This window comes from Rhipicephalus sanguineus, unplaced genomic scaffold (genome assembly GCF_013339695.2).
Source record: "Rhipicephalus sanguineus isolate Rsan-2018 unplaced genomic scaffold, BIME_Rsan_1.4 Seq171, whole genome shotgun sequence".
NCBI classification, from domain to species: Eukaryota; Metazoa; Arthropoda; class Arachnida; order Ixodida; family Ixodidae; genus Rhipicephalus; species Rhipicephalus sanguineus.
This window is the reverse complement of record NW_023614679.1, coordinates 28,871-44,537: the sequence shown is the minus strand read 5'-3', so window position 1 is coordinate 44,537 and position 15,667 is coordinate 28,871. Positions and strand designations below refer to the sequence as shown.

General features: G+C 45.9%; 1 protein-coding gene across 1 annotated transcript; it reads right to left on the bottom strand.

Annotated features, from left to right (window-relative positions):
- Positions 1-891: 891 nt before the first annotated feature.
- On the bottom strand, positions 892-14,206 carry LOC119376617 (uncharacterized). The gene is made up of 7 exons (XM_037646397.1): positions 13,527-14,206; positions 13,310-13,400; positions 12,245-13,027; positions 11,121-11,247; positions 3,384-3,457; positions 3,182-3,319; positions 892-897 (listed from the first exon to the last, which is right to left on the bottom strand). The coding sequence occupies exons 1-7, from the start codon at positions 14,204-14,206 to the stop codon at positions 892-894; spliced, it is 1,899 nt and encodes a 632-aa protein (XP_037502325.1).
- Positions 14,207-15,667: the final 1,461 nt, after the last annotated feature.

Sequence of the window (15,667 nt, the reverse complement as noted above, 5' to 3'; positions counted from 1 at the left end):
CTCCGTCCGGACGGCGTTTTTAAAACCCCCATCAGGGCGTGCGCTACAGGACAAGCCATTTACTCCCATCTCGGCTTATTTTTGCTAACAGTGTGGGAGAGGCCTTTGCCCTGCAGTGGGCGTAGGACAGGCTGGTGATGATGATGATGATGATGATGATGGTGCAAGCGAAGCGGGCCGGTTCGCCGAGACGGCCGGTACGGCTGTTACCCTGCTAAGGTGGCCTTCCATCACGGCTCGATATCTCGCTTGTGGTTCGGAAACGGGCGCCGCCTTGGCACAAATGACACACTTCAACGTCATGGGTTATTTGATGTCAGAAAGAAAGTTTAACCAACGTTTTTTATGATCGGAGCCGTCCGAACGTAGTGCAACAAACGCGCAAACAAACAAACAAGCAACAAACGCGCCACCAGAGGAGTGACGTCAGCGTCTCCCGCGCTACCATTGGCTGCGGCCGTCAGACCGACGCGGCAGCCGCGCCGGTCTGACGAGTTCCCTCTAGTAAGTATTGTAGGAAACTCTATGGCTGGGACAAGTTCATCGCCCGCAAGGAATTCGGTGCGGGCTAAATGACTCAACACCAAGCCCAAGCGAGGGAGGGGTCACATTCGTTCGCTACCGCCGCCGCGAGGGACGGTCACGGTTTTGGCGCGCTCCTAAGCAATTGACGGAAGGGCACCACCAGAAGTGGAGCCTGCGGCTCAATGTAAAGCTGGCAAGGCCTGGGGTGCAGCCTGACTGGCGACCACAGCCAGCAATGCACTCCCTCGCCAGAGCAGGATTGGCCACCCTGGTGTAGTACTTGGCCATTACCTCCCACATGAATACACCAATTAACCATCGGCCTTCAGTCTCCAGCGGCTGCGAAGCAACTGACCAAGGCGGCGGTCAGACCTGCGACGCAGCAGAGAGTGTTAAGAATCTCTGGCTCCGGACAGCCGCCATTGGAATCTGAACTTGGCAACGTATAATGCTAGAACTTTATCTAGTGAGGCGAGTCCAGCTGTACTATTCGAGGAATTAGAGGGTGTTAAAGGGGATGTAATAGGGCTCAGTGAGGTTAGGAGGCCACAGGACGCTTATACAGTGCTGAAGAACGGACACGTCCTATGCTATCGTGGCTTAGCTGACAGAAGAGAACTAGGAGTAGGGTTATTATTCATAAAATATAGCTGACAATACAGAGGAATACTATAGCATTAATGAGAGCGTGACATGTACCTGTTATTAAATTTAATTACGATACAAGATGAAGGTGGTACAGGCCTACGCGCCTACATCCAGCCATGATGATCAACTGGTTGAACGCTTCTACGAAAGACGTTGAATCAACAATGAGTAAAGTAAAGACACAGTATACTGTACTGATGGGTGACTTTAATGCAAAGGTAGGCAAGAAGCAGGTTGGAGATTATGCAGTTGGGGAATATGGCATCGGCTCTAGAAACGCCAGAGGGGAGTTACTAGTAGAGTTCGCAGAACGCAACAATTCACGGATCCTGAATAACTTCTACAGAAAACGAGCTACTCGTAAGTGGACGTGGAGGAGTCCTAATGGAGAAGCTAAAATGAAATAGACTTCATAATGTGTGTCCACCCGGGCATTGTACAAGATGTAGAAGTAGTTAACAAGATCCAATGCAGTGACCATAGAATGGTACACTCTTAGAAAAAATGGTTGGCATATTCACTAACTAAGCACTAGCACGTTACTTGTCCCAGAATTCACTACCCAGCTAGTAACTGCAGCTAGTAAAAGTAACCTTAGTGAAAAGCACTAGCTCGTTGGGCTCGTAACAAACACTAGCCCAAATACTAACAGGCTGGGTAAAAGCACTACGTCGTTGGGTAGTTAAGAATACTACCTAGTTGGTTAAAGGCACTACGTCGTCGGGTAGTGGAAAGTACGACCTTGCTAGTTAAAAGTACTACCTATTTAGTCAAAGGCTTTTCTTCGTCGGGTAGTGGAAAGTACGACCTCACTAGTTAGATGTACTACCTCCTTGGGTAGTTAAAAGTACTACCTAGTTAGTTAAAGGCACTACTTAGTCTGGTAGTGAAAAGTACGACCTCGCTACTTAAATGTACTACCTCCTTGGGTAGTAAAAAGTACTACCTAGTTAGTTAAAGGCACTATTTCGTCGGGTAGTGGAAAGTACGACCTCGCTAGTTAAATGTACTACATTCTTGGGCAGTTAAAAGTACTACCTAGTTGGTTAAAGGAACTACTACGTCGGGTAGTGAATAGTACGACCTCGCTACTTAAATGTACTACCTCCTTGGGTAGTAAAAAGTACTACCTAGTTAGTTAAGGCACTATTTCGTCGGGTAGTGGAAAGTACGACCTCGCTAGTTAAATGTACTACATACTTGGGCAGTTAAAAGTACTACCTAGTTACTTAAAGGCACTACTACGTCGGGTAGTGAATAGTACGAGCTCGCTACTTAAATGTACTACCTCCTTGGGTAGTAAAAGTACTACCTAGTTAGTTAAAGGCACTACTTTGTCGAGTAGTGGAAAGTACGACCTCGCTAGTTAAATGTACTACTTCCTTGGGTAGTAAAAATACAACCTTTGTAGTTAAAAGCACTACCTCGACGTCTAGTTTAAATTACTACCTCAGTAGTTTAATGTACTACTTCGTCGGGTGGTATAATGTATGAATGACATAGCTAGTTACAGGTACTACCTCCTTGGATAGTGAAAATAGCTACCTTTGTAGTTAAAAGCACTACCTCTTTTAGCAGTTAAAAGTACTTCCAAGAACACTGCATTTCTGGGTTGCCAAAATAAATGCCAACCAGCTTTGAGAAAAATCCAAATGCTGACATGTGAGCTCTACGAATTTCACAAGCTACCTATTAAATATGCAATTTTACCTCCTCAGGCTCGTAAACATCACCAAAAAACTATCAGACCTTCTGACAGAGGCACAAAAAATGTGATGCTTCAGTGAAAAGTCCCGAAGTGGTTTTATGCAATGCAGTACATGAACAGAAGAGAGAATTCAAAGAATCCAGAAATTTTATTCATAGTTCCTCAGGTAACGCGACACCCTTCTTGATTGCAGAAATTGCACGCATGATGACCAAGACGGGGGGCGGCTTTGGATGTTGGCAGGTTGCAAAAATGTTCGACTAGACCAAAAGTGTTCTTGTTTCGAGGATCGTATTTTACATTGAACACCCAATAGAGCTCTATAACTAACACAAAACCAGCGATCAAGTCCAAGACTTCCAGCTGAAGCCTTTCAAAGACAGCACAAAGGATTGTTGCGTCATCAACATCCTTTGTGATGAGCGATGGGTAGATGCCCTGTAATAATGATCACAAAACGTTAGCACAAAGAGCAAAATATAAACAATTAGTTATTTCTTACCGGCCCTTCTAAAAAGTATGGCTTTTCTTTCACAAGAAATGCCAGAAGGTGCACAACACCCATGGCAAAGCGGTCTGCAAAGAAAGAAATGCACAATGGAATCTGATGCTCCGAGAAAAAGTCATGGCAGAGCAACCAGACAAATGACAGAAGGCTCATGAAAAGCAAGAAACTTGGAAGATGTTTGAGCTTTGCCAGTGGCAATAGCATAAAAGGCCCTGTTCACATCACCTTCATAACTGCTAGCCTTGCTTCGCTTCTTGGCCTGCGCTCATAAAATTGGCCATTTCAAACTATCCTAGAATGCCTACTGCTGCCCATTATGCCATAATTATTCCTCTTACGAATTGGTGAAGTACCCAATACGAGTCTGTAAGACAACATGCACACGAGCCAGCTGCATGCTTTGTTGATGTTCTTGCCGATAATAATAATTAACCCTTTGACAGTATTTTTTCGTGAAATGCGTCCCAAAAATTGTATTTTTTTACTGCTGAATTAAATTCTTCAGATGAATCTATTTAAGAAAACACCCTTAGATAGATTAGAAACCAGACAGTCATCAGTTTTAAGGGCGCGAGAAACCAAAACCAGTTGTACCACCGCGCATGCTCGGATACGCAAGCGAAAGGTGGTGCGCCACTGTGGAAAGAAAATAAAAAGAACCACGGAGAGACATCGGCACATGAAAAAGACTTCCACGTATTCCCAAAGTGTGGCAGCATATGCCAAGCAAGAGAAATGATCGAAAAGTGCGCTTTTTGAGCATATATGCAATGACGTACATGTGCATCTTCAACCGTCAAAATGTTAATAATGCCTCTGCACTTGTAAGTGGTGGGCCCTTAAACCAACCACTATTTGCTTAATTCACGTTTCGACACCTGGTGCGATTACATGTTTCTCGCATGAAAGATTGCAGGTGTGAAGGAAATCTCCTCGCACTACAGGACATTTATATAGGGCTTTTCCAGAGTTTCAAGCACAGGCGTGGCTCTGTGGCCACATCTAAGTCATGGGTCCGACACCCACTCACACTGAAAATTTTTATGAATTATTTATTTGCATATATCTAATTTTAGCTCACGAACAATGCCGATTTTTCGCTAAGAACCAACGATGCCAACATCGGAATTTCTGCGAAACAAGCTCTTTACACCACCCTGTTAAAATGCAGCACATGAATTCTATGAAAGCATGACAATCGTGCTCAATACAATACAACCATTAGCAAGCAGCCTCGGCAACACATACATGATTCACAAATGCAAGAACATGCAGATGAAGTGCTGCATCACTTTCCTATAAACTGTTTGTGCACCAGTGGAACATATTTAGCAATCTTCCCTGTTGTTCTATCTTGTGCATAAAAGACAGCAAGGAGAAAGAGTAGGCATTGCATGCTTGTGCACCATTACAAGTATGAGGTGCTTGAACTCCTGGACGATAAATGAGTCTGTTGAGAACATCCAGGAAACTTCATTGTGTGGAGACATCTCCCACAAAATGTTATTGATCTGAAGATACAATGATGATGGCACTCTCATTCAAGTTTTGGTATACAATCCCAATGCACGACAGAGTACATGAGATAGAGCTATACTGCAGCAGCAGAGTTTGTGCATTTTTTTTTTGCCTACTAAGTGTGTTCTTGCTGCAAGCTTGATGTGTTGGGTATCGTGAAAAGGTAATTTACTAAAATGAGAAAAATAGTTTCTCTGCTTAGTGTCTCTTTAGGTATTGTTTCGCAGTTGTTAGGCCTTTTTCTTTTCTGGTGCTTTTGGCTCTGCAGGTACTGCTCCATAAAACTGCGCAAAAGCAAGGATGTCTTGACTTATTTGCAAATGCTATGAAAACTTAGCAAACACGTTTTTTTACTTAAGTATCGAAAGCCTACCCTTTGGCATACAATGCAGCGTCATAGACACATACACTTTTTCATCATGCACGAATGCTAAGAGAGCAGTGGTACAATCCGTGAATCTACTTTAGGTCATTGTTCTCACTTAAACAATATGTCCATTACTGTATATGAAACCAGCTCTTAGAATGTAAAACTGCTCAGTGCAAAAGCAGACAGCAGTACAGGCGAGACTAGGAGAAGCAGCACTGCTGCATCTCTGTGTCTACTTTCACATTGAGCAGCTTTAAGTACGGAATATCAACTAGCGAACTCCCCCACGTTGCTTCTATTATATTAGAACCACTGACATAACGGCCACTAGTTTGCACACTAACAGCTAATTTATCAGCCAACTTGAAAACGGGGTACCAGCGAAAACACAGAAACACATACACAAGAAGAAGGCGTTACACACGGATGAACACTGGACTTTCAACTGCGCATTGGCGCACAAGGCTTCTCACGCATGCGCATTGCCGTCACTTCCCACGACACGTGACACTTCAAGCTTATTTTTCTGCTAAGTAGGCACGCTCTTTCGACATCAGAGACAAAGACGTATTGCTGACACAATTGTCTTTATGATTCACAATATGAAATGCTTCTGAAATCTCGCGTGAATATCTTGTCTTTCCCCTACCCAAATTGGTCGTGAGATCGAGCATCGGCTCGCTAGATTTGCATTTCATGCAACTGCAGCAATGAACAGCCAGATTGCTTCCCAAGTCCCCGCTCAAGGATGTATTATGTTCTTGCAACCGCTTATTTATACACCTTCCCGTTTGCCCAATATAAACTTTGCCACATGCTAGTGGAACGCAGTAAATAACACCAGCCTTGCACTCAACAAAGGCTTTCATGTGCTTGACTTGACAGGCCTCTTTCCTTTTCCCCTCGATATCTATCCTCGCACACAAGCCTGCCAATTTGCATGGTGCGGAAAAAATCACGCTGACACCTTGCTTTTCAGCCACTTTCTTTATGTTGTGAGAAACCTTATGTATGTAAGGTATGACTTCAAAATCCTTCATATTCCCTGTAGGCTTCCTAACTTTAAGCCCCTTCACTTTTTTCAACCCAAATTCCACCACATACCTAACGACCGATAAAGGGAAACCCGCAGCCTTCTTGTGTACGTGTTTCTGTGTTTTCACTGGTACCCCGTTTTGAAGTTCATAATGCACCAACTGGCCCAACAGCTAGCCCTAATGCATATTATGAGCCAAGTGCTATCTATTATGCGAACGGAACTGCAGGGAAGGTTGCAAAAGAATTGTTGCACTGAAGCACAAGCAGTTTGAAGGAAAGAGTTTCAGCATATCACGTCCACAGAATTTCTGCAATCAGACAAAGGCACTTCAAATTAAAAAATATGTTGCTACCCTTCACATCAACACTTCTGAGGACTTGGAACTAGATCTTCTAAGCAAAGAGTACAGCAATATACGGTATCATTGACAACAGTACGCTCATTTTCTGCAAGGCAGCAGAAACAGAGCTGTGAGCACGCAAAGGATATGTCAGTGCCAGCAATGAACAAAATGCGTGATGTGCCCACACCAAAAATCCATAAAAAATATGTTCCTTGTGAATGGTGCTGCAGGGAACTCATTTGTCCTGAAGTTCTCCTAAGGACTCACTACTCAAGAATTCTGGGTTTCGAACACCAATAATTACATAACTCACATTACTTTTCTTAATGAAGCACAATAATTACGTTTAACATTTTCGCTGCCAATCCCGAGATAACTCAGGTGACAACACATGCACAAGCCGTGCCAGTGCACTGTTTTGCCTCCCTGCCACTTGTGGGACAACTTTTGTAAAAAAAAATAATGCGGGCACGTCCCGCAGTCTATGGAGAGAAGCAATAAACAAATATAACTTGTAGTGAAATCTTTGACAACAAATGGAGTACATGCTTCCACATCAGCGTCTGCTCAAGCATCTGTGCCTGCGTCTCAGCAGCGTAGCTATGGTGAGTCAGCGTGCCAGGCACGTAGCAAGCAATCTTTTTTTAGGGAGGTGGGGGGGCACTTGCTGAAAGCCTTGGAAAACACCAATTTTAATTTATTTTTCTGTAAAACACCTTGCTCCATCAGAATTTCAGGGAGGAGGGGGGCCTTGGCTCCACCCCCTTAGCTACAGAACTGCAGTTTGCCATGGGTCAGCGCTATTTCACTAAAGAAATTCGAGAGCGCTGGATCAATTCGGACTTTGAATTAGTCAGCCACTCTGAAATATTGGCTAATGATATAGCTTCGTTAATTAGTTCACTGCTTAGAATTCTCTCGTAATCGTTAATTTGTTAGTGCTACTTTTTGTTGGATGATATCATCTCTAATAAAAATGTTTGCATGTCCTGAAGAGCATACTACTGCATTGCTATAAAAAAATGTCCACATAACACGCAAAAAAGAAATCCAGCAGGGAGTGTGGAGCAGTGCCAAGAAAGGCCAGCAATGAAAGGTTTAAGAGAGAACCATAACACCTAACAGCCTTTAAAAACATCATAATATGTACCACCAACAAGGTACATTTAGTTGCATTTTCAGAAAATTGTGTTGTATTTAAATGACAGAACTCGAATTTAGACAACCCCACTAATGGAAAGATTGTAATTGTACTGGCTAAAACACAACCCCCATTTTTCTCATTAGAAGCGAATTTATAGTCTTATTTCTTGACTGAACTCGCTGCTGGCACCTCATGTAACAAGTAAAGATGCATGTGAACCCAATCACGTGACCCTACTACTGGACACAGTTAACAGTCCTTATATCAGTGTTGGAATACATTACCTTTTCTATTACAATTTTTTGAAACTTGAAATGTAGTAGCAAATTGTAGTAAGCAGTACAGTGGCGTCACCTTCGCTCGACGTGTGATCTTATGCTCACGAGCAGTCGCACATCGCCTTTACGATTAGCTACGGCAATGCACCGTTGCCGGAGCTAATCGCAGAGGCCACAGGCAGCATGAAAGTTAGTTGAGGGACTAGCGGTACCTGTAGACAAGTTGGAGAAGTACCACGAACACTTGGCTTGCAAGGAAAGAAATTTCCCATGAGGACGAGTGTATGGAAAACTTATCTTACCAGCTATTTATATTAAAAAAAAAACGGTTTGCGAGGATGAATATCAGAATATTATCACTTCCCAGCGTTGCTGGTGGAGAGACTTACTTTTTCAGGGGCTTTTCATACCAAAAAATTCTGCTTACAAAATATCCATGTGCTTTTAAAATCAACAACCACTACTTAGGGGAGCTTTTCACTATGCCGTAGAAAAACTGGTTCAAGAAAAATTGGTTGTCAGTCGCTTTAAAAGAGTCCTGAACCACTTTTTCATGTAATCCTCGATTGACCTTGTATCAGTGTTTATTTCCCCACGAATTGATTGCTGTTAAAATTTTTCTGCACCAGTCTAGAATGAATATACATATACACCTCACATTTTTATGACTCTCGTTACATGCTATTTGCCACAAGCTGTGTAAAACCAGCTATGCCACGAGCTCTATAAAACATAACTTGCAACATGCGCTTCTTTGAGTTTCCTTCAAGGACATCCATTTCATCCTCCATTTTATGGAGGACATCCCGTGATTTCCTGCAGGATTTAGCCAAATGGACGCATCTTTGGCCGTGGCTGTTAACGAAGCCCAACAGTTCCTTCTCCAGGTTGACTCCTGTCAGGGCTTCAAACTCTACGTGTAGCTGAACAAGTAAATTAAACACAATGTGTTATTAATAGCATCACTTCAATGCTAAAACACTTTTTAGCTCAAACACAAACCAAATAAACTATGCTCACAATGCTGTCGACTGCCAACGCTGGGTACTGCTCCAGCACCTGCGCAGTTGTAGGATTCTCATCCCTTATCCAGTTTAGACGCTCTCCCAGAGTTTCTTGCATGGAGTCTTTTAATTTTAACACATCTGGAATCCGTTCTTTCATTTCCGCTTTCATAAAGGCCACGTGACCAGCCACTGAAACTTTGTCGACCTCATAAGGGACAGGAATAGTCTGTAATCATCAATAATTACCGCTGATTAGTCGTCAATCATGCCAGATGAAATTCATGACACATCAATACTTGCAGAAGAAAAATAAAATGGCATGCTGAAAATTTATTTCCCAGATTGCTTCTGCACAACACACAGAAGTGTGGTGAAGTGTGCCTTTGTGAACTAAAGACTTGCAAGGGGACACTTCAGTGCATTGGATATAGGAGTGTCAGACTAACCATGCGGCACTGCTTGGCAAAACGTGGCGAGTCTTGGGCAGGTCCTTTATGCCCGTATTTTTTCGTAGCATCCTGGACGGATGGTACATTGCCCATAGACTTGCGTAGGTTTCCCATCCTATATTGAATTGCCACCTTCCACGAGTCCTGTAAAGAAAGATTTTTTTATACTGAAAATCTCAATGCCAGACAAACGATAGACAGCTTCCATTCACAATTACAGCTACACAGTTTATCTCCATCACTACATAGGTGCCATAAAACTACCGGCACTGTGGAGAGAGAATTTCTTCCTTGGAACTGCTCCAAAATTCAAGATGGCAGCAGTAAAGCTTTTTGCACGGAAGAGATGGAATGCACACGGACATCCTCAGAAGTCTTCTGGCTCTCTTTCATAGCATGGGGCATTACAACTCCCAAACACAAGAAACTCAACGGCAAGAAAATCAGACTGCAAGAGGCATGGCATGGAAGCACCTCTATAAGAAGCACACACCAACCCAACAGTTCTAGGTAACAGACAGATCTTGCCGGCCTTACTATTGCTAACTGCATGCACCTAAAAGTGAAGTAACGTAGCTCACACAGGACAGAACCACCAGTAAAACAAGGTTTATTCCAAAGACCTGCGATCGTCGTCTTCCTCAGTCTACTCAGACCTATGTGCACGCGCCGTGCAGATGCGCTCAGCCGCAGTTCCGCAATTGGCGCGATACAGCACTTCCTTCCCCTAGAGTGTCTGGTGAGAAATTGCACTTCTTTCTAAAACCTGTCCGGAACTCTTCTTTTGCGAGTTGAACGTCTGGGTAGGACAGGGTCTTCCCCAGCGCTTGCAGGCTGGTCTGTACCCGCCCCATCGTCTGTTTGTGCGCCGAGTTCTTTTGCGGGTAGTTGTTGTGGCAGCGAACCTTCATCGCCGATGTTCGTTTCGCTCTTCCTTGAATGGGTCACGGAGGCTTCTTGCTGCGCTTGCTGAGCTTCCCGAAGTCGCACTTGGTCGACATGTCGTCGCTGTTCTCCTTCTTCCGTATCAACAGTAAGCAGCCGACCCCCGCTGGCCGCCGTCACCGTACCAGGCAGCCATCTCTGTCCACTGCGGTTATACTGCCGTGACCAAAATCGTGTTCCAGGAAGAATCAACCGGGAAGGTGGTGCTGCAGCCTTGACCGTCTCTTTTGTGTCCTCTCGCATCGGGAAATGAGCACTTAGTCTGGTTCTTGGTTGGGCACCTAGCAACATCTCTGCGGGCGATTTGCCGTCCTTTACCGGCGTTACCCTGTACCGAAGCAAGAATTTAGCAAGTCGACAGTTCAGTGACCCTACTTTGTTCTTCTTTAGTGCTTCCTTGACAGTGCGCACTGCCCGCTCTGCTGCCCCGTTCGACTGCGGATAATAAGGGGCAGTTGTCACGTGACGGACATGGTTATCCCGAAAGAAGGTCTTTGTCACCACACTAGTGAATTGGGGCCCATTATCGGACACCACTGTGTGAGGCAGGCCGAAACGAGCGAAAATACTCCGAAGATTTTCCACTGTGGTGTCAGCCGTCGCTGTGTTGAGTGGGACTGCCTCTATCCATTTCGTACCTGCATCCACCAGCACAAGGATCATGTGACCTTCCACAGGACCAGCAAAGTCGACATGCAGCCGAGACCAGCGCTTGTCAGTTTGAGGCCAACTTGAAGGAACCTGAGCCGCAGGTAGTGGCATACACTGCACACAGTGCGGACAACTTTTTACCAGAGTCTCTATATCGTGGTCCAGAGCCGGATACCAAAACAACGCGCGTGCGAGGCTCTTCATTGCCGTGATGCCCGGATGGCTTTCGTGCAATTCTTCCAACATGAAAGAACGCGCTCTCTCCGGCAAAATGGCCCCAATAAACTCATCCGTTGCTCACTGTCAGCTCATCCCTACGAGTGAAGAAAGGACGGAAACACTGTTGTCCCGCACTCGGTTCTCCTGGCCAACCCCGCAGAATCCATGTCATTACTTGACGAAGCACTTTATCTTCAGCGGTGTTCTCTGCTAGCTTCTGGGGACACAGAGCAAACTCGTTTAAAGCTTGCGCGTGCAGCACGTATTCTACCGAAGAGCTTTCTGTTGCGCTTTCTTGATTAGTCAGAGGTAAGCGGCTCAAAGCATCGGCGTTACCATTCAGCTGTCCTTTCCGATATTCGAGCTCATACTGATACGCTGACAAAAGTAATGCCCAGCGTTGGATCCTTGCTGCTGCCATTTGTGGAATGGGCTTGTCCTGATGAAAAAGCCCGGTCAATGGCTTGTGATCAGTGACCAGCGTAAACCGGTTGCCAAAAAGATAATCTCGAAACTTGGTCACACCGAAAACTAAGGCAAGCCCTTCCTTTTCCAACTGCGAGTAGTTTTTCTCTGCAGCAGTCAATGTTCTCGATCGAAAACCTATCGGATAATCTTTGCCGTTGATGCGATGAGACAGCACAGCACCCAAACCATACATGGAAGCGTCACATTCAAGCCGAAGTGGCTTAAAAGGATCATAATAAATTAGAAAGTTTGCCTTTTTCATGGCCTTCTTCGCTTCTTGAAATGCGCTTTCTTGCGCCTGTCCCCATTTCCAGGCAACTCCCTTCGTCAGCAGTGCATAGAGTGGTGCTAGCATGGTTGAGAGGTTAGGCAAGAATTTGGAGTAATACGTGATTAAGCCCAGAAAAGATTTCAACTGGCTCACCGAAGTTGGCGACGGTGCACCTAGTATGGCGCCGAGATTGTCTTGCAAAGGATGCAGGCCTTTTTCATCGATGCGGTGGCCCAGAAATGTCACTTGCTTTTCTCGGAATCTACATTTGGTTTTATTCAGCTTCAGGCCGCTGTCCTGCAGTCGTTGGAACACTTGTCGCAATACCGACATATCGTGCTTCTTTTCCGCGACAATAATGTCATCTAGGTAGACTTTCACTCCTGGCAGACCTCGGAGGACTGATTCCATGCGCCTTTGGAACAGAGCTGGGGCTGAAGCGATTCCAAAAGCGAGGCGATTGTAACAGTAGAGTCCCTTATGCGTGTTCAGCACTGCGATCTTTTTAGCTTCGGCGTCTAAAGGAAGCTGGTTGTATGCGTTACGTAGGTCCAACGTACTAAAGACTTCACCTCCCGCAAGCGCTGCGAAGATATCGTCAACTTTCGGCAGAGGATACTGTTCCAAGTAAGTAGCCGGATTCACCGTTAACTTGAAGTCTCCGCAGAGTCTTATGTCACCGTTCTTTTTCGCCACGGGGACTACCGGCGTTGCCCGTTCAGAGACGCTGATCTGGGAAAGCACTCCTTCTTCCACCAGGCGATCAATCTCTGCTGAGACTTGGGCACGCATTGCATAAGGCACGGTCCGTGCTTTGCAAAAACGAGGCCGAGCGCCTTCCTTGATGTGTAGCTTAACGGGAGGCCCTTCACAGCAACCCAGTTTGTTGTCAAAGAGCTGCGACAACTCGTCAAGTAGGGCTTTCAACTGCGCATTCTGTTGAACAAAGTTTACACACGCAGCGCTGTTGGCGTCCAAAAGAGACACGCCGGCCTTGCAAAATTCCTCGATTGTACGCCGCCCGCAGAGGAGTGGTCCTTGACAGCCCACCACCACTAACGTACTGGTCACGGTTACAGTCCCAGACTTCACGTCCATGGTTAACTTGCCAATGACGGGCAGGGGTCCAAGAAAGCATGATAGCCGCAGGGCAGTTTTTGCGAGAGCTGGCCACCGCCTTCTGTGTCTCTCGTATACACTCACTGGAATCACACTCACCGGCGAGCCCGTGTCGATTATCATGCTCAGTTCCTGCCCTCCCCACGTCGAAACCTTCTCGAGAGGCCGCGAGACGTCCCTGTCGGTCGCACTGTGTGCCACCAAGGCAAGCATAAATTCTTCGCTCTCACTTTCATCTTCTTCCACGACATATGCACCTGACGTCCGGGAACGACTCCTGCGGCATACCCTGGCCAGGTGACCTTTCCTTCCTCACAGACGGCATTTGGCGTTTCGATGGCGGCACACGTTGGAATCATGCGGCCCGTCGCAACGTTCGCACAGTGGGCGACTGCTTTCCAGGTTGCTGCTCGGCGCCCGGGACTCACGTCGTCGCAGCAGGGCGTTCATGGTACCACTTCCGTTGCCCACGCCAGTCTCCTGCATGTCACGGACGTCTTCCTGTGCCTTCTCGGAAGCCCTGGCGAAGTCCTCGGCCTCTTTCAAGGTCAGCGTAGCTCGCGTCAACAAAGAACGCCGTGTGTCCTCGTCCCGGATACCGCAAACGATGCGATCTCGTAACATACGGTCCATCATACTACCGAAGTTGCAGCTTTCGGCTAGCCTCCTGAGTTCCGCGATGAAATCTCGCACACTCTCGCCTTCCTTTTGCCTCCGCATGAAAAACGCATAACTGGCTGCAATTTCATTAGCTTGCGGGTTGTACTGATCTTCCAAACATTCCACAAGCTGGTCGTAGCTTAAGGTGTTGACCGGGGTGCTTGGATTACGTCCTTGTAATATCCGTACCACGCTGTCGCTCAGCGAAGAAATCAGCAAGGCGCGGCGCTTCCCGGGATCCGTTACTTCATGTCCCTCGAAGAAGGCTTCAAGACGTATGCGGTACGTACCCCAGCTTCCCACTGCTCCATCGAAAGCTGGTGGGCGAGATCCCATGTCTTCTGGTCGTCCGCCTTCAGCCGAAGAATATACCGGAGTAATGTTCCATCTTCGTCGCCACTGAAGTAACGTAGCTCACACAGGACAGAACCACCAGTAAAACAAGGTTTATTCCAAAGACCTGCGGTCGTCGTCTTCCTCAGTCTACTCAGACATATGTGCACGCGCCGTGCAGATGCGCTCAGCCGCAGTTCCGCAATTGGCGCCCGAACGAGGGTGGTACAAATACAGTATAGGTGGTACAAATCTTCAAGAAAGAACAATTCATGCTGCATATGCACTCATTGGCTGAATGTACTGCTACGTGGGACAACTAGAGCTGTCAGATGTATTAAGGGTCTGTTTGACTCACATGCACACTTGAACCTGTCTATAAGGTATTGCACCATGCCATTTGTTCAGTGGTACAGCAATGGCGTCCCCTGAATCGCACTCTTCCTTTCAAAAGATGCCGGGGAGGTGCCGCATTCCAAAATTTTTGTGCACACTCTTGACGGTGCCAGCGGGTCGCAAACATGTGCAAGCGTACTAGCAGAGCAGCAGATCACACAGTCAAACATTTAGGTGCAAGCTTCATTGCAACCTAATTTAAACAGGCCTAACTTTTCTACGCAACATGCTACAATAAGCATGTGAATTATGCCCCCCTATCTATGTTATAGACATTAAGTGGACAAAAGTAAGACCTGCACTGTGTCAACACCACGCCATTCATTTCCATTGTCATGCTGTACTGCCATCACAAAACTTGACCTGCACAATTCTAAACTTCTTGTGCACCGCTGTGAACAGGTTCAAACTGGTGCAGGCGAATCGAACTAGCCCAAAGAGGCCCAGAGGTGGGCGCTGCCAAGGACCTTTTGAGGCTGCTTCAGAAGCGACAAATCTACCAGCATTGAGCACTTTTGAATAGAGAGCATGTTTGCAAAGCAGGAGTTGCAGTTTCGTTTTCACATTGCTTACTCAACAGAACTTCCACCCCTACCTACTCACCAAGAATTCGTCTTGTGCAGTTATAGAGCAATTTCACCAAAATGTGGCATTAGTAGCAGCGTATAGCACTATAAAGCAATAAGTGTGCTGCACACTTAAGCAATATAGTGTGCGATACAGTGTGCTGCACAGGTTACTTACAAGGATGCATCGCTACGAAAAACAAGTTAGAATAAAAAAATATGATTGTACTTTTGTCTGAAAAAAAATCGACATTCACTGCACATAAGTGTCCTCTTTAACAATGGACACTCTGTACACAGAAAATCAATCAAAACTTTACAATAATAATCTTACTCACAAGCTTATTGTGCGGAGATGAGTTGTCAGCCACGTGACAATCCGAGTTTTTGTCGTGGCAGAGAGCTCTCCCTGCTTCAAATGTTCTATATCCACCTTTATGTCATACGGCATGCTTGGCAGTTTGTACATACAGCCTGCCTGGCCAGTAGGGTTGACGTATCT

Excerpts from the sequence above, each read along its gene's own strand:
- LOC119376617 (XM_037646397.1), bottom strand. The coding sequence starts at position 14,206 with ATGGGATCTCGCCCACCAGCTTTCGATGGAGCAGTGGGAAGCTGGGGT. Across the intron at positions 13,401-13,526 it reads CGAAACGCCAAATGCCGTCT|TGCGACCGACAGGGACGTCT; the intron begins GTGAGGAAGGAA and ends GGTGGCACACAG. Across the intron at positions 13,028-13,309 it reads TAATCGACACGGGCTCGCCG|AATGCGCAGTTGAAAGCCCT; the intron begins GTGAGTGTGATT and ends TTTGTTCAACAG.